The 25,938-nt window shown below is 46.2% G+C and overlaps 1 protein-coding gene across 1 annotated transcript in view; it reads left to right on the forward strand.

Annotated features, from left to right (window-relative positions):
- The window catches only part of WRN (WRN RecQ like helicase), a 121,142-nt gene extending 105,123 nt beyond the window's left edge, over nt 1–16,019 (forward strand). The window contains exons 30-33 of the mRNA XM_065405267.1: nt 1,619–1,733; nt 5,413–5,544; nt 9,828–9,990; nt 15,727–16,019. Of these exons, the coding sequence (XP_065261339.1) occupies nt 1,619–1,733; nt 5,413–5,544; nt 9,828–9,990; nt 15,727–16,019 (703 nt within the window). The remainder of the gene's footprint in view (nt 1–1,618; nt 1,734–5,412; nt 5,545–9,827; nt 9,991–15,726) is intronic.
- Nucleotides 16,020–25,938: the final 9,919 nt, after the last annotated feature.

Raw genomic sequence — 25,938 nt, forward strand, 5'->3', positions numbered from 1 at the left:
CCCTCTGCTTGTTCGTTTTATTAGCTTGTTGCATTTGTCTTCATTTGGATTGTATGATCTTCAGGACAGGGACTCTCTCTTACCCCGTCACCTGACCAGGGACTCTGTGCACTTCTGTACTACAAATGAATAATCAGGGTGTTACAGTAAAAGTCTCCAGAAAGATAGAGAGAAGAAATGAACTTCCTTACATGATTCCCCACTATAAAAGCAAGTATTGTAAGACAACCCAGCCTATAACAACTGCAACTGGTTCTGCAGTGTGTTGCCTAATGCAAAGTCATAGGTGCCCCACCGGTGTCCCTAAATAGAACTGACAGCATGAGGTGGAGAAGTTCTTTCACAGGGTCGAGATCCATGTTGATGGCTCCAGCTGCTGGGAGCATGCAGACACAAAATGGCTCAGCTGGATATGTTCGCCGGCAAAAACCATCAAAACACTTCTGCTCAATTCCTGTGGGATAGACAGACAAGTTCTCCCATATTGCACTATGATCCAAGCCATAGAGTGGCCACAGCTGGTGAGGGCACGAGGAACCCAGGTTATGATGGTATTCACCTACAGAAGCTGAAGTTGTGACTGGGTCTGCGTAGTGCAGTATGGCTGTGCCAGTACAGGTGTGAGGCTTGGGTTTCCTGTGCAGTATGGACACTCAAGTGCAGGCTTGGACACACCGAGTCTGCAGGTGCAGGTCACACAGAGAGGTTTATTATGCCGTGTAAACAAACCCATAGAGTTTAAAGCCAGAAGGGACTTCCAGATCATCTGGTCAGATCTCCTGTATATCACAAGCCACCAATTCCACCTAGCACCCTCTCACCAAACCCAACAATCAAAATTACACTAAAGATTTACAGTCCATAGGAGATGAGGCTGTAATGTATCACCGGGAGAGAACAGGAGGGACTGAGGTGCACCAGTGCCTGAGGTCCCTGCAGTGGCAGGGAAACGATAGATGAGATTTACCCAGATAACCCGGGCAAGTGACCCTTATATCCACACGCTGCAGAGGAAGGTGAAAACCCCCCAAGGTCCCTGCCAGTCTGACCTGGGGAAGAGTCTTTCCTGACCCCACACATGGCAATCAGCTGGATCCTGAGTATGTGAGCAAGAACCAGCCAGCCGAGCCCCTGAGAGACTGAATGCTCGGTGCCACCTCAGAGCCCTGATCTTCCCTGTCCAGTGTCCTGTCTCCAGCCGTGGCCATCTCTGATGCTTCAGAGGAAGAAGATAAAAACAGAAAACCCAGAATACATTGTGGAGGGAATCCCTTTTTGACCCCTGCAAGTGGTTGAAGCCCAGTTTATAGCCAGTTTGCCATGACAGAACATAAAAAAAATACATTAGTCCTTAGTTGCAAAATAATGTATGTGCCAGAAAATATTAAGCACTAGCAAAAAGCCACACACTTCCTCCACAGATCTTCTTATAAGAACTTTGAAAAATAACATGACTAAAACTCAGACCGTGCCGTGATGGCAGAGTGATCACCTGTCAGTGTAATCTGTGGTTAAAGTGGGGATTGTCATTCCTGTTCTGATCTACACTCCATGTTCCAAAACATAAACCAGCAAAGCCTGGTAACTCTCCATTGTGTTCTTGTTCTACCCAAAATAGGCCTACGACTGTTGAAAATGTGAAGAGAATTGATGGCGTATCTGAAGCAAAATCTGCCATGTTGGTTCCTCTCCTGGATGATATCAAGGAGTTTTGCCATGCAAATAATCTGGAGGTAAGATTTTTCCCTCAGCAAGGCCTTCTGCTTCTCTGCTGGAGCCCTTGTGATCTACCTCACCTTGGGATTTACACGTCCCATTTTTCAGGCTTTCTGCCATAGTCCCGGTCCTTCCTCCAGTTACAGGACAGGACTCTTGTTGTAGCCTGTGAACAGTCCTCCTGAATCACCTCAAGTTGCTGATATTGAGCAAAGCCCTCCTCTCACTCCTCCTCGGGGCTGATTGTGCTTCCTCTGCAGCAAGAAACTGCTGGGCCTGGGTAGTGGCATCCAGCTCGTCTGGTTGGTAGTGTGGAGGATGACAAGTAGACCAGAGAAAGTGTGCTTCTAAACAGGTTTCTTAAGAAGTTTTCAAAAGACAATATTGACTCCTCTCCTTTCATTTCTTCATGCCCTTGTTTTTCCCTTCATGTTCTCCTGTTTCCCATGTTCTTTCTCCCATCTCTTGTTAAGGATTCTTCCTTTCTCTTGCCCAATCTGTCTGTGGCGAAGTAGGTGCCCTCCTGAGACATGACCGTCTCATGTACATCATAGCTAAGCATCCTGTAGGTTACTCAAGGGGCTATCTTCATCACTCCTTGAATAACTGACAAGTGGCTACTGGGATGGGTGGGTAAGCTTGATCTCCCACACCCTGGGCTTGGCATGTCATGCTTACAAGCTTCTCTGTGGCCGGGGGCGCTGGAACAATGTGTACAGTGGGGGTGCTGAGAGCCATTGAATGAAACTGTAAACCCTGTGTATGGGGGAAACCATATCAAGCCAGGGGGTGTGGCAGCACCCCTTGTTCCAGCACCTATGCCTGTAGCTGTTCATTTCTTCACATATGCAGTGGAAATCATTTTGATCCAGAAGTTCCAGGTTACGCAGTGCATAATGATACTGGATACGTTCTATATAAATACCTGTGGAACAGATTAACAGCCGTGGCTGGCCTGGAGAACAAGCAAAACACTGGGGTGTTGAGAGCCTCATCCCTAAGGTGGGGGGACTCTCATCTAAATCCCATGTAGGCCTTAGCAATTCAAGGCTTGGCTTGATCTCTCTATCTGGCGAAGGGACTAGAAAGTGAGGAAACACTTGGTCTAATCCCCCTCCTCCTGGCAGCTGTGGAGCAATAATACCTGCTGTGAGATGAGCACTACAACAAGGTTTCTTTTAAATGGAACCTGCTAATGGCCACAGTCAGCATGCCCATGTGGTGCTGGTAACAAAGAAAGGAACCTCACTGTTACTTCCCCAAGAAGGAAGGTCAGATGGCAGCAGTGGAGAGGTTAGAAATTAATCCATGCTTGGGTACACCAAAGTTCCTAGCCAGCCAGTTCTGGGAATGAAATCTTCTGAATATGGGATCAATGCACACATCTTGTTACACCTAGAGGAGGCCTGATTATTCACCAGTTCCCCAAGCTTGCGTTCCGTTCTTTTAGAAATCATATATAAACTCCCTAAAATACTGCGTGGCAAGCATCCAGTTTTTCTTAAAATAGCTAGTAACGATGCAGCCTGTTTTTTAGGATCCATGGTAAATTGCAGACTGAGCTCTCTTGTCATCAGTGCTCTTTTTCAAAGTGGCTCGGTTTATATCCAATCAGCATTCCAGCTCTTGACTTGCAATGGCTCATATTTGAAAACAAGCAAAATGGGTTTTGTTAGCCATTGTTTTTTTGTTTTTGTTTTTTTTGTTTTAAACAGTATTGATTTGTGCTGCTAAATGTGGACCAAAGCCTGCAGTTATTCACTCAGGCAAAACTTCCAGTAAAGGCAGACTGCAGGATGTGGCCCTAAACATAGTGGCTGGCAAATCTGTAGTGGAAAGAAATGGATATTTCTAATTATAGGGAGGACTGCAGAAGTCCTGGGGCTGTGCTGTTTGCGTCTGATCTTAAATGTAGGCGGTTCCCCTCCACACACACAGACACAAACACCATCACTGAACTCCTGTCAGTGTCCCTCTTGAGTCCTAGGACCCGTCTCAGATGTAGCTTGTGCTGGTGTACGTGCTGTCTTTCTTCACTCAGGTTTCCTTGCTGAGCTGATTGAATTCCTGTCTGGTTTGGTGCTTCAGCCACTGAGCTGATTGTCCTCAGTGTCTTGAATGTCCTTTCAAAAAATAACTGGTCTGGATGGGTCCATTATTTCATTGCTGCCATGACAACCATGGGACTGTTTCAGATGTTTCTGGCTCAGCACACAAAGCTGGTTACATCCCAGATTTGATATTTGGGTTGGGGTTGAAGACTGAGACATATGGAATTCGCCTTTGTCAGGGTCAGACTATTGCCTGTCCTGGTTTGAGGGCAGGACTCATCTTTGCTTCCTATTTTATTGGTCCATCTTGGGAGACAGGTGGACCTGACTGTTCTGAAGGATGCTTTGGCCAGTGGACCCACTCTTTCAATACTCTCATTGAACCTTGTGATTCCCTTCTTGTGGCCTAGTGGACATAGCACTGGACTTAGATTTGGGAGGGCAGAGGTCTGTTCCCAGCTCTGTTGCTGATCTGCTGTGACTTTGGACAAGTCATTTCACTGCTCCATGCCTCAGTTTTGTGAACTGTAAAATGGGGATAATGATACTGACGTCCTTTGTGAAGTGCTTTGGGGATCTAATGACGAAAAGCGCTAGATAAAGAGCTAGATATTATTCTGTCCATTACTATCCATATGGTGGCACCCTGTCCCAGTGTGCTTTCTTCGCGGGTTATTGTGGTGACAGACAAAGTACAGGGGAGCTTCTGTGCTGCCAGTGGCAGAAATCATGTTCTGAGTTTTTGCACTCTTATGCTACCCTAGAGGTGAAAGGATTCTTCTTCTCCACTCTAGCGTCTGCAGAGTCCCAACCAGCAGATACGTCCAGGCAGGAAGAGTGCCTGCTGAATTGTCTGTGGTTGGGTAGAGTTGAGTGTTTCTCACTGTTGTGAGGAGTTTTCTCTCTGCTTCACAGATCAGGTTGCTGGGATGCAGGCTGTCTTGGCCCCTTCGGTGGAGGCAGAACTGTGTGTGTGTGGCGTGAGGTTGGGAGAAGGAGTCTTGTCAAGTTTTTTTTAAAAAATTCTTAACTCAGAACACACAAAAACACGTATTTATTTAAAAATAAAAGATTACTCTGCATTACTGTATTACAGTACATACGAGTATCAAACTCTTTTAACAGTGTAGTGGTGGGAGGGATAGCTCAGTGGTTTGAGCATTGGCCGGCTAAACCCAGGGTTGTGAGTTCAATCCTTGAGGGGGCCATTTAGGGATCTGGGGCAAAAATCTGTCTGGGGATTGGTCCTGCTCTGAGCAGGGGGTTGGACTAGATGACCTCCTGAGGTCCCTTCCAACCCTGATATTCTATGATTCTATGATTATAATTCAGAAACTTACAAACCAGTCCGGTGTGTGTCAGTCCAGACACCAGTTATTTTGTGACTCCTCAGGTATGTTAAGCAGACTATCCTATAGCTTGCTTCAGCACACCTGTGTGTGTGTGTGTGTGCGTGCGTGTGCGTGTGCATATGAATTATAAGCACCATCTTGGGATTGTTCTACTGTTTGTGTGGAACACAGTCTGACTGTACAGTTTAGTTTGCTCAAAGTCTAGCTCTTCCATTTCCAATTCCAGAGCAGATGACCCGACAGGATGATTTCTTGGGCTTTATTCCTGCTAACTCTTGTTTGTCACCTTACAGATAAACACATTCCCTACTTGTGGATCTAGGGAAAAGCAGCCAGCAGTCCTCCAGAAGAGAGGTGGGTGCAGCCCCCTTCCACAGTCACAGCTCATAACATACATTCTGTTCCATGAGAAGAACCAGTCTTTGGTAAGTTATTTCCCATTGGTGGGGATGTGGATATGCTGGTTGTCTAAAGTAGGTGGTGGGAATATTGTATGTATGGGGATTGCAAACTTGTTAAAACATGAGACTTGAGGGCTAGACAGAGTAAGTTGCTGCTGTTCTCTTAAATTCTTCCTACACTGCCAATGAGCCGCAGGCTGGTGAGTGCCATGTCCCTGTTCTGGATATAAAAAATCAAACCCTTTGCATTGTACCTCCATGTAAGAGTCGAATGGCCTGAAAAAAGCCCCACAGGAAAATTCAGTGCAAAATTGAAAGACGAAATATCAGTGCAACTTTCTGATTGAGACTTCCAAAGCTGTGACTCTTTCTGCACCCTGATCTCAGCCATGTTACTCACATCTGCTAAGACAGGCACTTGGGAGTTGGTAGTGCACAAAATACTTTATTTGCACAGTTCTGGGAACCGTGACTTGGAATTACCTTTTGTGCATTTAAGGGCAAATCTGCCCTTGCAGCAGAGAAAGGTCCCCAGGCATCAACCCAAGTGTAGTTCTTCTATCCAAGAGAGAAGATTTGGAGGTCTGCTCACCAGGTAGGCACCTCTCTGTAGTTCATACAAGGGGTGGGCAGATGGCGCAAGGACAGAGAGAAGTTAAGAGTTTAAATGGAGAAGATTAATTATTTGGGCAGCGGATAGGAATGTTGACCCAGATTCAGCCCTTACACAACTGGCTTTGGAACACTTGGTACACTTAAAAACAATGGGTTTGTTTCTCTTGATTAAAGTCCACCTATCAGCAATAGCAGCAGTATATACTCATGTAAAAGTTGAAGCCACCTTCTCATACAGTCTGGTGAAAAACTTTTTAAAAAGTTTATTGAATCCGTATTCCCCAGTTCATGACCCGGTCCCTCCATGGAATTTGAATTTAGTACTAATATACCTATATCTTCCCCGTTTGAGCCTCTACGGGATTGTTCTCTGTTTCGTCTTTCTATAAAGACAGCTTTTCATAATAGCAATTTCTTTCACTAGAAGAATTAGTGAGTTGTATGCATTGATGGCAGACCACCCTCCCCAGAGTTCTTTTCATAAAGATAAAGTGATCTTAGACCACATCCTAAATTCCTTCCAAAGGCAGTGTCGGAGTTCCGTATACATCAGAGTATAAATTTACCTGCATTTTTTTCCTAAACCTAATTCGCGTAAAGGGGAGTCTAGATTACATTGCTTACAAGAGCGCTCTTAGCTTATATTACTTGAATAGAATGAAGAACTTCATGTCTTCGTCCAAGTTATTTGTTTCATTTGCTGGTACTTCTAAGGGTCAGGCCATTCAGCACAGTCCCTATCCAGATGGGTTAGACTTTGTATTGAGGAATTTTACCAAAAAGCTTCCCTTTCTCCTTCTGGTCCTCTTAGAACCCATTCTATTAGAAGGGCAGGTACATCTGTAGCAGTCTCCAAACATATTCCTCATATTGAAATATGCAGGGCTGCTCCATGGAGTTCAAGTCACACTTTTACAAGACGTTATGCGTTGGATCTGGCATCCAGCTCTGAAGCACAGTTTGGCAGAGTGGTCCTTCAGTCATTATTTAATTAAAACTCCGCTCCCTTCTTCCTTATTTACAGTACTGCTTGTCAAACTATCCCAAGAGTGGGAATGTGCAGAGGACCATCGAAGAAGTAGTGAAGGTTGGGTGTTTGTAATCGGAATTCTTTGAGGTGTACTCTTCATATTCACACTCCCCACCTGCGTTCCTTGCTCCTGTGGTGTCCTAATGTCACTGTTACTTGGTATTCCACTGTAGTAGTTGGAAGGAACTGAGAGGGCAGTAGCGCCAAGCCCCCCTTTTATAGCCACATCCACAGCACGCTCCCCAATGCTGGGGGTGGGGGAGGGATGTGCACTGACATGCACTGCTGGTAGAAGGTGGCACCGTCCTGGCTGCTCCCAGTCAGTGCATCGCAGAAGTGAACATGCAAGAGTCTATCTCAAAGAACTCCACTTACAAATAGCCAACCTTCATTTCCTAATCATAACGTGACCTTAACATGGGGCTTTGCATTGAACTCTTTATTAATTTGTTGTGTAGGCAGAGAGCCATAACACACTGGGAGAAATAGGCATGTTGCTTTGTGCCCTTCGAAGGAGTGTTCCATAATCCATTGCTTTTATATCTTTTTTGTTAAGCTTCTCACTTTTTATCGCTCGTTGATCCGTTAGTATGATGCTGAAATAGCTTCAAGCTTCTCTTGTCCCTCCCAAGAGTGCGTGAGTGAACCTTGTCAGATAGTCACTAAATTAAAATGCCCAAGGACTAATTAACGAGAAGCAATAGAACAATTAGTGTTAGGTAATTTGATGCCCAGGATCAAATAACCATGATTATTGCATTTCCCCTGTGTGTATTGTCTGGGGGAAAGTCAATAAAAGAAACATAAAGCCTAATTCTTTCAGGGAAAATAATTAATTTTAAATCCATCCTGTAAAAAAATCCAACTCTAGTTAAGCAAAATCAAAGAGGTTGCCCTAAGATTGTGGTAATGGAGTCCACCTAAAAGAACTTGAAATACTCAGCTTTTGTTTGTTATTGTTTCTATTCCGGTGGTGCCAACAGACACATTAGGAGTCAGTGAGGGTTGCTGCGTTTACAGATCTCTTGCAGTTAAGGTGTAGATAATTGGCTCCTTTATTGGGGGACGTTTTGAGCTTTAACAAACCGAACGTTACAAGTGAGCTGAGTTGATTATACAGTTACAGCTACTAGGTTGTCATTAAACTGTCTCTCCATCACCAATGAAGTCCTGTAGTCCTGGAAATAGCTGTGGAAGGCCCCATATGCGGTGAAAATATGATTCCGTTTGCATGGTGCAGACCGCCATGCTCAGGGATTGATCCGCTTCTTCCAGGTAGCAGAGCAGAACTTGGTGGTGGCTGTCTCCGTAGCAGTGTAGGGGCGATTGTGAGCAGGCCAGAGGTATAGCGCAAACCATGGAGATGCAGTGGCCCAATGTAGCATGTAGGTCCTGGCAACAGCTCATTGTCTCTTTTTGCTCTAGCCCCATGACAGTGTAGTAGCGAGTCTGGAGCGGCTCCATGGCCACTGCTAGAGGATGGAGCTCTGGGTTCTGCTCCTTAGACATCTGAATGCAGAGCAGAATCCTTTCTACGCGTGGGATTTCAGGGTCACAGTGAGAAGTTGCTCTCCAAGCCAGAAATAATCTTTCGAAATGAAACCTCTTTACAAATTGGATTCAGTGTCTGAAAGAGATCAGAAAAATGTGCCTTGTGATGTGGTTTGGAGTTCTTGTTGTGTAGTCGAATGTGATGGTCTCCTGTTCTTGCTGTTGGCTTGTGAAGCAGCAGCACCTTGCATTATCATTTATTATTTGTATTACCATGGTGCCTTGGAGCCCCGTCACAGACCACGACTCCACTGTGTTAGGGGCTGTACAAACAGAACAACAAGACAATCCCTGCTCTAAAGAGCATCTCGGAGCAATCTAAGCATAAAAGAAGAAACAGATGAATACAGACAGGCAGGGAGAGTACAAGAAAACATCAAGACATGACAGGCAGTGGTCGCAGCACACCAGCAGCCTAACCATTGTCATGTTTTTTGTAGGCATCACAGCGAAGGAGACTTTTGAGGGCAGGTCTACACTACAAATGTACATCAGCAGAGATGCAGCTTTGCTGCTGTAGCATGTCTGGTGAAGACGCTGTAAGCTAACGGGAGAGCGCTTTCCCATCGGCTTCATAACTCTACCTCTGCGAGAGCTATGTCGGCAGGAGAAGCTCTCCCACTGATACAGCGCTGCCTACCCGGGGGGTTAAGGTCGGTATAACTATGTTGCTTAGGGGTATGGATTTTTCACACCCCTGAGCGACGTAGTTATAGTGAAGTAAGTAGGTAGTGTAGACCAAGCCTAAGGAAGGTTTTGAAGGAGGATAAGGAGTTAGTTTTGCAGATGTTTATGGGGAGCTCCTCCCAGGCATGCGGGGCATGGGAGAAAGCACCAAGGTGCTAGTTTGAAAATTTAGCAAGTGGGTGATAAAGGATGGAGCCATGGGCCAACTGGAGGCAGGAGCCAACCTTTTGATACTGAATGAAAGATCAAAGGTAAGTGGGAATGGGCTGTGAAAGGCATTGGAAGTGAAGAGAAGAAGCTTATGTTTCATATAATAGAGAAAGTGAGGAGTCAGTGGTGGGATTCAAAGAGAGCTTTGGTTCTTTTGTTGTTAGATCTCATATACTTTTACCACTTCAGATTTCTTCTCTCATTGTTTCCCCAGAAGAGTATAAGTGAAAGCAGGTCTCTGCCTCTCTCTGTGGTTGGCTCTCATTTATCCGAAGCCATGAAAGCTGGCTACCCAGTCGACATAGAACGAACGGGTCTGACTCCTGAAGTTCAGAAGGTTATTACTGATATCATCCAAAACCCTCCCATCAACTCAGGTGAGAAGCACAGCTCTAGTCTGAAGGTCTCAATGACAGTCATTGGGATATGGATAAAACAAACAAGAAACCTGTGTATCCTGTTTGTTCCTTTGGTGAGAATTCATCACTCTGAGGACCCATTCCTGAGCCAGGCTGATCATGGCAGGGCAAAGGACGTTCCCCTCAGGTGTGAAGCCAATGGGAGATAAGGGTGCATGGAAAGCCACAGCCTCAAGCCATAAAGGAGAGGAGGAGGGGAGTTTTCTTTAAGAACTTCTGAGTTGAGTGCAGACACAAGATTGGTGTCTCAACAATATGTAAAAAGATCCAGACATAATTTTTTAACTGTGTCCATATTTAGGCACCTAACTTCAGCCTCTGAGTTTGAAAATGTTGGCCCCAGTGAATAGTTATACTTAGGCACCAGCAGCATGCCAAGTGAATCCTTGAAAATATCTTAAATTTCCTCACATTGCAAACCTGGGTCATTTAAGATACTGGGGTGACGGAAAGAACCAGACAAGTAAACTAATAAATAGGTTGTTACCTGCATTTTAAAACGTATCCGAATTCTGATAAATGTTAGATGGGCGCCTGATTTAGTGATTTAAGCTCACAACTGGCAGCCCCAAAGCAGGGTTTCGATTTCCAGCTTTTCCACTGATCATCTGCTTGGGCTTGGGTGAGTCATGTCCTCTCTGTGGTTGTTTCCCCATCAGAAGGAAGCAGCTTTCATCCCTCCATATTGCAAGCGAGGTAATGGAGAAGTTGCATTTGTCACTTCTAGCAGAGCTGAAGATAGAACCCAGATCTCTAATATGGCAAATATTGATGATGATCTTCATTCTGTTTAAAAGGAAACCAATTACAGTTGTAACCCCCATACCTCCTGGGTGTGGTGCTCTGTCCCATCTAGTGCCACCGAGACCGCTTAGAGAGAGAGAGAAAAATGAGTCTGCTCTACAGCCTTAGCTACCAGCCAGCTGGCTTTTTGCTCATGTGGTAGAGGCTCATGCACTAAGCTCCAGAGGTTTGATCCTGCCTGATGACGACCAGGATCTGTCGGTGTTACAAGTGGGGGCTCGTCATAGAATCATAGATTATCAGGGTTGGAAGGGACCTCAGGAGGTCATCTAGTCCAACCCCCTGCTCAAAGCAGGACCAATTCCCAACTAAATCATCCCAGCCAGGGCTTTGTCAAGCCGGGCCTTAAAAACCTCCAAAGAAGGAGACTCCATCACCTCCCTAGGTAACGCATTCCAGTGTTTCACCACCCTCCTAGTGAAAAAGCTTTTCCTAATATCCAACCTAGACCTCCCCCACTGCAACTTGAGACCATTACTCCTTGTTCTGTCATCTGCCACCACTGAGAACAGCCGAGCTCCATCCTCTTTGGAACCCCCCCTCAGGTAGTTGAAAGCAGCTATCAAATCCCCCCTCATTCTTCTCTTCTGGAGACTAAACAATCCCAGTTCCCTCAGCCTCTCCTCATAAGTCATGTGCTCCAGACCCCTAATCATTTTTGTTGCCCTCCGCTGGACTCTTTCCAATTTTTCCACATCCTTCTTGTAGTGTGGGGCCCAAAACTGGACACAGTATTCCAGATGAGGCCTCACCAATGTCGAATAAAGGGGAACGATCACGTTCCTCGATCTGCTGGCAATGCCCCTACTTATACAGCCCAAAATGCCGTTAGCCTTCTTGGCAACAAGAGCACACTGTTGACTCATATCCAGCTTCTCGTCCACTGTGACCCCTAGGTCCTTTTCTGCAGAACTGCTACCCAGCCATTCGGTCCCTAGTCTGTAGCAGTGCATGGGATTTTTCCGTCCTAAGTGCAGGACTCTGCACTTGTCCTTGTTGAACCTGATCAGGTTTTTTTGGCCCAATCCTCTAATTTGTCTAGGTCCCTCTGTATCCGATCCCTACCCTCTAGTGTATCTACCACGCCTCCCAGTTTAGTGTCATCTGCAAACTTGCTGAGAGTGCAGTCCACACCATCCTCCAGATCATTAATAAAGATATTAAACAAAACCGGCCCCAGGACCGACCCTTGGGGCACTCCGCTTGAAACCGGCTGCCAACTAGACATGGAGCCATTGATCACTACCCGTTGAGACCGACGATCTAGCCAGCTTTCTGTCCACCTTACAGTCCATTCATCCAGCCCATACTTCTTTAACTTGGCGGCAAGAATACTGTGGGAGACCGTATCAAAAGCTTTGCTAAAGTCAAGAAATAACACATCCACTGCTTTCCCCTCATCCACAGAGCCAGTTATCTCATCATAGAAGGCAATTAGGTTAGTCAGGCATGACTTGCCCTTGGTGAATCCATGCTGACTGTTCCTGATCACTTTCCTCTCCTCTAAGTGTTTCATAATTGATTCCTTGAGGACCTGCTCCATGATTTTTCCAGGGACTGAGGTGAGGCTGACTGGCCTGTAGTTCCCTGGATCCTCCTTCTTCCCTTTTTTAAAGATGGGCACTACATTAGCCTTTTTCCAGTCATCCGGGACCTCCCCCGATCGCCATGAGTTTTCAAAAATAATGGCTAATGGCTCTGCAATCTCATCCGCCAACTCCTTTAGCACCCTCGGATGCAGCGCATCGTCCGGGATTTCAACGGGGAAGTCGCTGAAGCTCGGGACGTGCTTCCTCAGCTAGGGGAAATATGTAACCCCCACACCTCCTGGGTGTGGTGCTCTGTCCCATCTAGTGCCACCGAGACCGCTTAGAGAGAGAGAGAGAGAGAGAGAGAGAGAGAGAGAGAGAAATGAGTCTGCTCTACAGCCTTAATTAAGAGCCAGTTGGCTTTTAGATCATGCGGTAGAGGCTTATGCACTAAGCTGCAGAGGTCCCCGGTTCAATCCCACCTGCCAACGACCGGGGTCTGTTGGCGTTACACAGTAAAAATAAGGAAGAATGCTCTGGGTCTTCTCTTCTTTCCACACCCCCAACTCTACCGGGGCCATTCATGAGTCACTGACATTTGCAGGAGGAAAGCTTGGAGCTTAGAATAAGGAGAGGAATTTCTGGGAGTCTGAAGACTCATTCTCACCAGCTCAGCAATTCCCTGCTGTAGAGCTGGGCTCCATTATTTTTGGACTTTGTACACTAAGCTGACCTGTAGGTAGGTCAGTGATCACATGCCACTTTCTAGGGCTTGTGGGCCCAGAAGCAATTCAGCTTTGTACCTGTTAACCAGCACTGTCAAGATAAGTTTCTTATCTGTACTACAGATAACCCCATAAAATCTGAATGACTTCCACAGGGTGGAGTGTTTAACTCTGTGCACTTCATTCAGCTGGGACAGTGACACCTGGCTGCTGCGTTTATAGTCAGTTACTCCTTTGTTTCCATGTGCTAACACAATGCATGGTGTTTGGGCTGCCGCACTCTGTTCAACAAGTTCTGCAACAAATCTACTTCCACTTAATGACAAAAATCAGGAGAACACTTGTTAAGCTTTTCTGTAAGGTTTTGGATGTAAACTAGTTTAGTCCCTTTTAAGTAAAATGAAGAATATTGTCAATATTTCCCAGAGATGATTCATTTGTGTTCTGTGCGTCCCGTTATTTCTAGATAGCAGAGTGTGAGCAGTTGTTAAATGATAAACAAATTTCAGACTAGAAAGAGGATGCAGACTTTTAATAGTGAGGGCAATCACTGGATGGAGCAATGGGCCAAGGGATGTGGGTGGATACTCCATCGCTTGGAGTCTTTAAATCAAGATTGCATATTTTTTATAAAAGATCTGCTCTAGTTAAACAGCAATTAATTCAGGGAAGTTTTCTGGCCTGTGTTATACAGGGGGCCAGACTAGATGATCCCAATGGTCCCTTCTGACCTTAAACTCTGTGAATCTGTTAAATTGTTCATGAAAGGTACCAGCGCCACCTTATGGTGTGTAATGATTAGAGGGGCAAGGGAGAGTTGGGTGAGGAGATTGAGATGGAGAGGTGGCCATGACATTAGGGTATGTGATTGACAGTGACATCACTCGATCATTGGGGGCGTGATTCTGAGGATGGCTGCAGAGGGATGTATGAAGGAGAGTGCAGGCAGACCTGTAGCATGGGAGCTTGGCTTGTTAGGATGTGCCGTCACCAGGTTGGCTGATGTGATTACAGATAAGTCCTTGTTATGTCAAAGTAAGAGCAGATGATATTTGTGACAAATGAGCACATACCCCCTTAGGCCAAGTTGCGAAGGACTCCTAGTATGCTGGCTCTGTCGCATATTGTATGTGATGCAATGCCTAAGCACTTGGCTGAGTTGGAGGTAGTCCAGTTAGAAAGTGCCTTTCATGACCTTAACATGTGGAGAGCATGTTATTCCGGTTAGTTTGATTTTATCACAGATACTTGTAGTAACAATGAACTCTCTGAAAGATTATTGAGGTAACACTCATAAAGAGCTGGCATCGTGCACAGCTCTGTATTTACTGTAAATGCTAAGCGTTATGGCTGGGATTTCAAATAAACCTCAAGGAGCAAAAACTCATGAGGCTCCTTTGACAATCCCAACCTGTATCTATAAGTGGGGACAATAATGCTTCTCACAGAGTGCCGTGAGAACGTCAGGTGGCAAGCATTCCGGAAGTGCTGTTATGTGGTGTTTGTGGTGGTGAGGCTGACAGCTGTTCTTAGGAATCCGTGCCGGGAGGGCAGTTCATTATCCCAACCCCACGGTGTGGGGGCCCGCTGCTGGTTTGGGGGCAGATGAAAGACACACACAAACTTCTAACTGAGAAAATGACCACTGCTCTGGATAAAAATGAAGAAATAATAGACGTTTGTGGCTAGCATTTATTGTTAAAGTTGATATTGTGATTGGACATGGTCCTTTTTGAATATGTTTTGTTTAAATAAAACAACGAAAATGCCACACCACCTTTTTAAGCACCAACTTACAGGTACACATTTTTACGCTATGAGAAGGAGATATTGGAGACGTATTTTTTTCTTTATTTTTTTATAAAAGTGTCCTTTTAGCTTTTGGTCAGTTTTAGTTTCTCTGAAATTTCCAGACCCCTTCACACTCCTGCTTTTCAATGAGCCCAGAAACCCCTTTAGGAGCAGTTAGAGGGCTATCCAGACACCTTCAACTCACTTTCAATGGCATAAACTCAACTGGGTTCTCGGAGAACTCCAATTTCAGTTGGACAGAAAGCCAGGGTTGCACTGGCCAGCGCTGCTGAAAAGCAGCTGGATTAGCGGGAGAGAGGAGTTTGAAATGACTTGTTTACCGTGAGCCTTTGGCTCCATCGACTACCAATCATAGGTGGACAGACTCCTACAGTGCTCCTCTTCGCTAAGAAACTTAATTAAGGGCATTGTCGATGCAGTGTCTTAAAATAAGAGGAAAGCTGTAGAAGAGCCTAGCTGCCTTTAAAGTACAGCGCCTGGCTGGAGTAGGGGAAGGAAAGTTGGGGAGAAGAGTGCTAATGGCTTATTGGACCAGATTTGACTGCAGTGGGGTTGCATGGCTGTAAGTGAGGTCAGGATTTGCTGATTGGGCTAATGTTTTCCTTTCTGATGAAGTTCAAGCTGTGAACTGTAGTTTATTGTATTATTTAACCCATTCCATGCTGCAAAATATGCTGTGCTTTAATGAGGGGAAAATTCACTGGCTGTTGAGGTTGAATCTTCCTCCCCAAAGCTCAACGGAGTGCTCCTGGAGCTCTAATTTGGAGAAGCACTTCAGGAACTTGGGGAATTTATTAAAATATCTCTCTTTTTTTCCTTCCAAGATGTAACCAGAATGAGAGCGATTAGAGCACTGGTCCCTGCGAATATCGAGCTGTACCTGATCCGAATGGTAATTGCACTGCTGCAGAAAGGGTGTGGAAATGGGCAGCTGGGCCAGGCGTGTGACTCAGGCAAGAAAAGCCTCTCAGCTGAGCGTGAAGGGCTGCCGGCCAGCATGGGGCCAGCCCAGAAGAGCAAGGAAGGAATGTCATGGATGGAAACAGAGGTTAGTAAACCAAGTTATAAACCAGTCTGCTTCTGCAAAAAGAACATTTATTTCGTAGAGACATCGTAATGTTTGATTTAAGGTGCTTTTTTATAATGCCTTTACCTGGTGTTCTGATTAACTTCGTATACATCAGGTACCAATGAAAGTAGCTGCATTTTTATCACAATTCACGTTTTCAACCTGTTGTTAATCACTGAAATCAGCTTTGCATAGGAGAAACCTCTAAAAACAGCATGTTTAAGATTCCAGACACTCCATAGAATATAAGTGTATTCCTAAAAAAACATACAGCTCTGGGCAATATTGGAAGTGCCTGTAAGTTTGTGCCACCTGATAGCTGTTTATTTGCTCTGGTCTTGAAAGTATGGGTGTCTAAGGTACATAGACCTTAACTGACATTGGATGGCAACCAAATTGACAGTTTCTGAGCGGCGAATGGAGACTGGCCTCCCCCATCATCTCTGGGAGTGATCTCTCACGTTTTAACTTCAAGGTACCTTGGGCCAGGTGATGTCCCCAAGACTCACAGGTGGAGGGGGGCCCTTCTTGGCTGACACCCTTTTACACAGTGGAAAGGGGAGAACTGCACATCTCTGCAGCACAGTCCCTCCCTCCTTCAGATATCGTGCAGAGCTGTCGGTGGGGCTAAGGACCTATGGGTGGGGAGGGGTTGGACTGGGTTTAGGGTTGTCCATCATCCTCTTCTTTCCAGGCAAGCCCTGCCAGGGAACTGGCAAAAAAAGAAGGTAGCTTAAGTCTTGTACTGCAGACTGTCCCACTGTGAGTTCTGGTCTACACTGACTGCTGTGTTGTGCTCAGCATAGGGGCAGGTAACAGAATTGCTGGTAAACATTCATGGTGTGGACTAGGCCTAAGCCTGTTCTAACTTTGCCCTGCGGCCCCTCCATTCTCTGCAGCATGTGTCCCATTGACAGCTGCACGGGGGAGTCCCTTGCCGCACGGCTCCATCCAAGTGGTGGTACAGAGGAGCTGGGGTTACACAGATGATTCCCAGAGGTCAGGGAGCCCATGCATGTGGTCTGTGCGTGGTGCGGATCCCCTGGTGTCCACAAGCCTAGGGAGGAGAACTCCCTGCTTGTTCTACAGCAGGGGTAAGCCTGTTCTCCCTCCCCCCCTTCCCTATCCCCCCGGAAAGGTATGTGGGAGTTGTGCAAGAGGAATATCCTGGAACTTTTCCTGCTCTCAGCCAGGTTGCTCCTGTGTTTTCCACGAGAAGGGCTGTTCTGAGCTTCAAGTGGAGAGGGGAAGCTTTTGCGATCCCATGTGCTTTCCTGTCCAGTGGGGAAATGACATGAATGCTCAGAAGCGTCTCTTCCTGCACTGTTCAGACACTACCTACTCCTGTGTGGAATTATGAAAACCTTGTTCAGACTTCCTGTGTCACCTCAGCCAAGTCACTCAGGCTCCCTGGGCCTCAGTTCCCCATCGTACAGTAGGGATAATGCCCTGCCTCACAGGGGTCTTGTGAGGGTAAACACATTACAGATTGTGAAGTGCTCGGTGATGGAGCCCTATGAATGCCTAAGATAGATAGATTGAAGACTGTGCCAGGCATTTAGGAGCAAGGTGGACTTCTGGACCCTGTGCCCCCTGGGCAGCAGAGTTCAAAAGCTCTACTTGACAGGTCACTCATAAGAACGGCCATACTGGGTCAGACCAAAGGTCCATCTAGCCCAGTATCCTGTCCTCCGACAGTGGCCAATGCCAGGTGCTTCAGGGGGAATGAACAGAACAGGTAATCAAGTGATCCATCCCCTGTCGCCCATTCCCAGCTTCTGGCAAACAGAGGTTAGGGACACCATCCCTGCCCATCCTGGCTAATAGCCATTGATGGACTGATCCTCCTTGAACTTATCTAATTATTTTTTTGAACCCTGTTATAGTCTTGGCCTTCACAACATCCTCTGGCAAAGAGTCCCACAGGTTGACTGTCTGTTGTGTGAAGAAATACTTCCTTTTGTTTGTTTTAAACCTGCTGCCTATTAATTTCATTTGGTGATCCCTAGTTCTTGTGCTATGAGAAGAAGTAAATAGCACTTCCTGATTTACTTTCTCCACACCAATCATGATTTTATAGACCTCTATCATATCCCCCCTTAGTCGTCTTTCTTTTCCAAGCTGAAAAGTCCAGGTTTTATTAATTTCTCTTTATATGGAAGCTGTTCCATACCTCCCATCATTTTTGTTGCCCTTTTCTGTACCTTTTCCAATTCCAATATACCTTTTTTGAGATGGGAAGACCAGATCTGCACGCAGTATTCAAGATGTGAGCCTACCATGAATTTATATGGAGGCAACATATTTTCTGTCTTATCATCTATCCCTTTCCTAATGATTCCCAACATTCCAACTCGTGAAGGGAATGTAGCATTGTGAGATTGCAGCTGAAGGGCTGTTTATACCTACATGGGTACGTATGTCTATGCTGGCACTGTGGCATTAGAACTACACGAGCAGGGGAGTTGTGTTGCTCTGAAAAGCAGAATAACTATGCTAGTAAAAGTGGAGGCTGTTGTCAGAGATAAAATAAGCACAAACGTGTTCCAGGTTGTGCTGAAAAAAGGTGAGTTTTGCTCCAGTCATCATTAACGTAAATAATTTTGTATCATCTGTTAACTTTGCCACCTTCCTGCTCACACCTTTTCTAAATAATAAATATATTAAATAACATGGGATCCACTATGGAACCTTCAGGTTCCCACTCTTAACCTTTTGCTGATGAACCTTCACCATTTATTCCTACTTTTCGTTTCTTGTCTCTTAGCCAGTTTTTGATCCATGACAATACTTTGCCTGTCACCCCATAACTACTGCAGCGTTTCTTTAATAGCCTCTTGCTGGGGATTTCATCTTAACGCTCCTAAGCTCTCAATCCATTTTACTGGTTTTGCCAGGGTTCTGTCTCTGTTTCCAGAAGTGTATCCTTTTGTCTCTGGTACCCTCTGGAGTCTTGCCACTTAGCCGTGCTAGTTTACTGCTTTCCTTCCTGCTTCCCTTGTTTTCTGAAGTTGCTTCCATGCCAGATCTAAAGACTTCAATTTCTGCATAAATGTACTTCTGTTTGTAACTGATAGAGCAGATCCAGTGATGGGAAATTATTTGCATGGTGCATTTTAACAGTCACAATAAATTTACTGTAGTATTTTAACTAGATGAGAGAACTGAGCTCCTGTTCATTTGTGACCTAGGGCCAAGTTCAGTACCTTTGAAAGAGATGCTAGTTCTAGTAACCCAGTGTCCCGCTAGTACCAATCTCACATTTGTTATTGCTTTTAAAGGGGATTTCAGTGAAGCCAACCACACACACATACAAGTTTGTGTCCAGGGAAGGAGCAAAACAAGATCATTCACATATGGATTCTTCACCTTGGGTAAATCTGTGTCTTTATATTATAACATGTGATAGTTTTGCTGGTAGTGAGTGAGATGGGTAATCATAGAATATCAGGGTTGGAAGGGACCTCAGGAGGTCATCTAGTCCAACCCCCTGCTCAGAGCAGGACCAATCCCCAACACCCTGATCTATTCCAACACCCTATTTTTGATGTTCATTTATTTCTGAACAACTTTATTTTGGGCTGAAATTTCCCAGCACTTAAATAATAGGGTAGATAGGTGCTGTACAAAAACTTTAGTGGATAGAAACATCTCAGTCCAGCTTTATATATTAACTAACCCCTTTGCTGGAAAGAACACCTCTGAGCAATAAGCAGTTTTGAGTCACCACCAAATATTTAAAGGCTCCAAAACTGCTGTGGGATACAGTGCCTAATGCTTCTCAGGTCAGCCAGCAAGGCTGTTGAAATACACGTTTCAGCACCTTGTGTTTGAAATAACAGTGCTCCGTTTCCTGATGTTCTGAGTGGTCTAATTAAGTAGAAGGCACTATATATCCTCCCTTACTATAGTGTAAGCTTATTTTCAAAATAAAGAACTTTCCATGTATGCAATATTAACTGTTTGGATTTTGAATCTTAATGTTGTAAGTGGAAAGTTTGCTTTAACAGGCCATGTTTTATTCTTTTAAAATGAGAAGCTTGTAAAGAGCAACAAGATGGAGGACAAACAACCCTCGAATGCAGAACGGGATGTACCAAGCCATCAAACCTCCCTTCGTTTAGCCTCCTGGAATCAGCCTCCCCTGGATCCCGATGAAGAGGAACTGTTCAGTGACTCCCAATCAAAGGTAGCGCTCTGATCCATAATCTTAGGCCTGGTCTACGGGGGGGGAGGGCGCGATTGATCTAAGTGATGCAACTTCAGCTACGTGAATAACGTAGCTGACATCGATGTACTTAGATCGACTTACCGTGGTGTCTTCACCGTGGTGAGTTGACTGCTGCCGCTCTCCCGTCGACTCTGCTTGCGCCTCTTGCCGAGCTGGAGTACAGGAGTCGACGGGAGAGCGCTCGGGGGTCGATTTATCGCGTCTAGAGTAGACGCGATAAATCGACCCCCGCTGGATCGATCGCTGCCCGCTGATGTCTACATTACCCGATCTGGCGGGTAATGTAGACATACCCTTAGTTACACCTTGCAGGGTCCTAGAGTCGGGCCCGAGCCCAGAAGTCTATACAGCAATGAAACAGCGCTGCAGCCTGAGCCCCGTGAGCTGAGTCGGCTAGCATGGGCCAGCTGCGGGGTTTTCTTTGCTATGTAGACATACCCATACAACTTACTATTTTTTTCCCCGTGAGGTAATTATGCTTTGTAATCAAGCTTGGCTCTCTCAAACTAGACACATTAAGTTCTTCAAGTCGCTCACTGTAAGCCATTTACTCCAATTCATTTTTGTGGCTCCTTTCTACACTTTCTCCAATTTTTCAACATCCTTTTAAAAACGTGAACACCAAGATTGTACAAAGTATCCAGTATCAGTCTCACTAATACTATTTACAGAGGTCAAAATCTCCTCCCTACTCCTTCTCACTGCTCCCCTTGTTTATGCATCCAAGGATTGCATTAGCTCTTTTGCTGTAGTGTTGCACTGGGCGCTCCTGTTCAGAAGATAAGGCAAATTCCGTATATAAGTTCTTACATGTTAGAAAAAAATCTACCGTGAAGCTAACAAACCAAACAAACTTGTAAGATATCACTTACTATCTTTAGTATCTTCTCACCATTTAGTAATATTAGTTGCATATCTTAATTCAGTTTCTATATACATTAAAGTACCCTATCCTTTTTGTAAGAATATGCTGTTTAAACTCTGATCTATAGTAATTAATGTTGTTTCTTTTATACTGTGGTAGGACCTAAAGGCTCCAGACAGGTTGGGTCCAATTGTGCTAGGTGCTGTACAAATATATAATAGTTCTTGCCCCAAAGAGTTTACAGTCTAAAAATAGTGCACCAAGTATTATCAGCCACTGATTATTTACAATTATTGTGAAAGCAGAATTTAGTGAAAGTCCAGTCACTTCAGTGGGACCGATTTCACTGAGTAGGAGGCTCACCCGCCCATCCCCCCTTCACTAGCCATGCTAGTGTCTTGTTTGTATAGAACTTCTTACAATACTCGGTGTTAACCTCCATAGAAATGTAAATGTAAATAGGGAAGTGTTGGTGCATTGTGGCATCTTTGGTTAGCAGAACGTCTTAGTCCTGCTTTATTTTTAACCATCAGGAGTCTCCCTCTCTGCCCTAAAGATGCCAGACTCCATCAATTTATATACAGTAATACTCTGCCACAATCTAGCATCTCATAAAAGATCTTATAAGACCCTGATCTTATAAAGCAGGGAGCATACTGGGTTTCCAGTCTTGGCTCGTAGCTTGATAGGGAAGCATGCAGATCCCAATCCACCTAAGGCCTTTTTGCTTTTCTTCATGTGTATCATCCTTTTCTTTTTGTCCTCTCCTAAAAGAGGCACTGTGGTGCCTCTAATAACATGCTAGTGGTACTGCTTTGAGCATGGCTGTTTCAGTTCCAGCCTGTTCTCATCAGCAAAGGAATAGCTGTTAATCCTGCCAATCAGAAATCATCTTACTTTGCAAGCAGGAAGACAGCCCAACCCGATCTGGATCCAACATTGAATCACTTAGCAGTCTGGAGTTTGGATCACAGTTCCCACTCGCTGCCCAAAATAAGGGCTTGGATGAGGTTCTTTAGAATCCAGAGTTAACAACTACAGTGAATGTATTTTCTTGGTTTTATCCAATCCCACTCACACTGGAGTCTTTCTGTCCTTATCCAAGCCACACTTAGAGTTCTGCAGTGTCTCACCCCATCTTGCCTAATCTCTCTCTCTTGTTCTTATACCGTGCCCATCTTCATGGTACAGTGTCAGCACCTTGAGAAGGAGTGTGATCTGGAGCAGTATTTCTCAACGACTGTTCCGTAGACGGGTGCTGGTCCCTGAGAGCTCCCTGACCCAGTTTAGTAAGCCAGCAAGCTTACTTGCTGGTGTCAAAAAGGTTGAGAAACACTGGTCTAGAGGAGTGAACACAGGGTTAAGAGTGAAGAGCTCCTCTCTTCTTATCCACATTCCTCCAGCAAGTCTGTTCCCACTAGGAAAAACGTACTTTTTAAAATCGGGTAACTCACGTTTGCTGATGTGCCTGCAAATGCTACGTGGCACCTACTGTAGACACAGTTTAACACCTGGACATTGGTGTTAGCTAGTGGTGGGGTAGCCTAGGGTACATCGCTTTAATTCTGTTTCTCCATCGGTAAATGGGGATATAGCCTGACTAGCTGATGGTCAGCGAGGTTTGTACAGCGCTTTGGACATGCAGAGTAATTTAGGTGTTGAAGCACTGTGCATGGCAGGGGGTGGAGAAGGGCCCATCTTGCCTATTCCTATCCTACACGTTTGGGAGAAGGCTTCAAAATCCCACAAAGGGTGGCTAGAGTCCCAGCTCGCTCTCCCTGGGGAGTCGCTAGGGTTGGCGTTCAGTAAGCTGAGAGCCAGGTGAGGATGGTTTGTGGAGAAGGTCACTGCCTAGGTCTCTGTGGGGCACTGGGGTAGAATTGAGTAGTGGGCCCCTGCCCTGACTAGTATGGGGCTGAGAGGATGTATCCTTCCTTGGGCCTGTGGGAAGTTAGGTGTTGGTTTCTTGTCCAGCTTCCTGTGGGGTGCTGAGAGGGTCTCTGGGTGAGCTACTTGAGGTCTTGGGGAGAGGATTCCCTGTCCGGGCACTCTGGATGGGGTAGGGGAGTCCCTGCCTAAGTTGCTTGGGGAAGGGAGGGTTGGAAGGAAAGGAAGTCCTTGCCCGGGCTGTTTGGGGGCAGGGGAATTTGGGAAGAGGGCTCTGCCCATCCCATGTTGGGTGAGGGAGAGCCTCCCCCCTACAATCTGAAGGTGACTCTGCCTGACTTGTGGAAATTTTATGCCATAATGGTGGAATGTTTGCTTAAATGTCCAGCTTTCACATGATGAAACCTGGGCTCTCCCACTTTGCCATAGCAGGATAGATGGGGGATGGAGAGAAGTGGTCCCTGTAATAATTGGGCTGTAGCTATTTCAGGGCTTTGAAAAAGAGAGAGACCCTGAAATGTACCCAGAATTTTATTAGCAGCCAGTGCATGGTGAGGAGCACTGGTGTGATCATACCAGTCAAGAGCCAGGCCCCTGCATTCTGCATCCAGGCACCAAGCCTGGTTTACCTCACATTCTGATTACTTTGGTCATTCCTAACCTGCAAAAACCATTGTTTCCTTCTCAAGCTGATACACCTCAACAACCAAAAATTACCCAGCTTCTCCTTGTTCTTATTGGACAGGGTCAAACTGGTGGGGAGTGGGAGCGGGGGATGGGGTGGCAGCACTCATCCTAACTCTGCCCACAAAATAAGGCCTGCCCGTGAATCACCAAAATGAGATGTGCTCAATGTTGTTTGTGCAGCTTTTGACCCCCCTCTTGGGCTTGGCTACTCTTTGGTTGGGCATATACATGCTTATGGCTCTGCCGGCCTCCATGGGTTTGAGGGGGGAAATGTACGTGGTGGTCTCCCGTGACACCAAAAGGAGCTGTCACTCACAGTAAATGGCACAGATCTGTAACCCTCCCTCCCCTTTGTTACATGTCATGACAAAAGAGAAATACTGAATGTCAGCATTTAAATCATCATCCCTGGACCTCTGCCTTATCCCCTCCCTGAGCTGAGTCGGGCTTTGTTCCAGGCTTTCTCATGACTCTCATAGATGTTGCTGCATCAGTTCCACTAATTCATATTTTTGAGTTTTCTTTGCAATCATAACAGCTAGAGACTGCCCCCCCCCTCCTTTTTGAGATTCTGAAGAACAGCTTAATGGCTTCAGTGAGGTGCTGGTTTGCTATACCGGCTTGTGCCAGCCCATTACGAGCCCTGGCTCCTGACGTTGCTCTGGCGGTGGACTGTACTTCATGTTCACTGGAGTCGTTTTCAAAACATGCCCCTTTTCCTCATAGAGTGTTTTGAACCTTACAGTCAGGTAACATCTATTTGCATTTCTCCAGACGAGCATGATTTTTATTGTTCAGTTGAGGTGTGGAATAGTCCATATTATTACTGTAACATTGTGGATTATATGTAAGGCTATGTTTTAGTCACGGGTATTTTTAGTAACAGTCATGGACAGGTCACAGACCGTAAACAAAAATTCACGGGCCGTTACCTGTCCATGACTGTTACTAAAAATACCTGTAACTAAAACTTGGGAGGGGTGCTCTGGGGGAGGGGGTGTGGTCCAGGGGGGCCACGGGTGCTCTGGGGGGGCCGCAGGTGCTCTGGGGGAGGGGATGTGGTCTGGGAGGGGTCATGGGTGCTCTGGGGAAGGGGGTGTGGTCCACGGGGGGCACGGGTTGCACTGGGGGAGGGGGTGTGGGCCGTGGGTGCCCTGTGGGAGGTGGCCGGGAACCCCCGCTAGTGCTGCAGGGGGGCTGCAGCTGCAGCCCGGGACCGCTGCTGGGCAGTGGGGAGGATTGGGGGTGGGGCTGGCAGGAGCTTCCTACCTGGCTCCGTGTACCTGCAGCTCCTAGGTGGCGGATGCAGGGGCCAGGGCAGGGGGTTCTGCAGCTCCCACCGCAAGTGCCGGCTGCCACAGCCCCCATTGGCCAGGAACCACAGCCAATGGGAGCTGTGGGTGTGGGGCCTAAGGGGGTGGCACGGAGACCCCTCCACCGCCTAGGAGCTGCAGGGTGGCCATGCCAGTGGGAGCTGGGGAGCCCCCCACCCTGAGGTAAGCGCCCCCCTGCACTCCCCAACCCCTGAGCCCCCTCCCCACACCCAAACTGCTGCTGCTGGCCCAGGGACTGCCTGGCTCGGGCAGCCCCTGAGCCAGCACCAGCCGCCGTGGCAGACTCGCAGCCTTAATTATATGTTATACTTATCTCCTTCCAGACTCAGCCTGCAAAGAGGAAGTTACCAGAATGGTTTGGAACTTCAGAGGGAACAGATGCTTCCATTACTACTGGCAAGAAATCCAAAGTGGGAGCAAAAAAAGGTCTTTTTGGTTGAACTTGGAAATATCAACAACTTTCTCTTTTAAAGAAGCTCAGAGAGAGCATCTATATTTTTAGTTCCCAGGACAACTAGCATTCTGAAGGACATGTTCATTTGTTCACAGTTGAAACCATTACTGAGCTTGGGCTGGAACAACTTGTCAGTGTGTGGGGAGCAGCCACATCAAGCAGCAAGAAGAACTGACCCAAGGGTTAAATTAAGTCATATTAATATTGTTTATAGAGGCTGTTCGCTACTTTCACTATTAGGATCAAACTTTCCAAGATTTTTACTGTCAGTTTATTATATATTAGTACAGCGGTTCTCAAACTTCAGCAATCCGAGGACCCCCATTTCAATTTAAAATTCTGGGGACCTCCCAAGCCTCTCCACTCAGCCCCAGGCCCTGCCCCGACTCCACTCCTTCCCCCAAGGCCTCACCCCTGCCCCACCTCTTTCTGCCTCCCGCTCACTCCACCCCCCCTCCCTCCGTCGCTCGCTCTCCCCCGCCCTCACTCACGTTCACCAGGCTGGGGTA

The sequence above is a fragment of the Emys orbicularis genome, chromosome 5 (assembly GCF_028017835.1).
Source record: "Emys orbicularis isolate rEmyOrb1 chromosome 5, rEmyOrb1.hap1, whole genome shotgun sequence".
Taxonomy (NCBI): Eukaryota; Metazoa; Chordata; order Testudines; family Emydidae; genus Emys; species Emys orbicularis.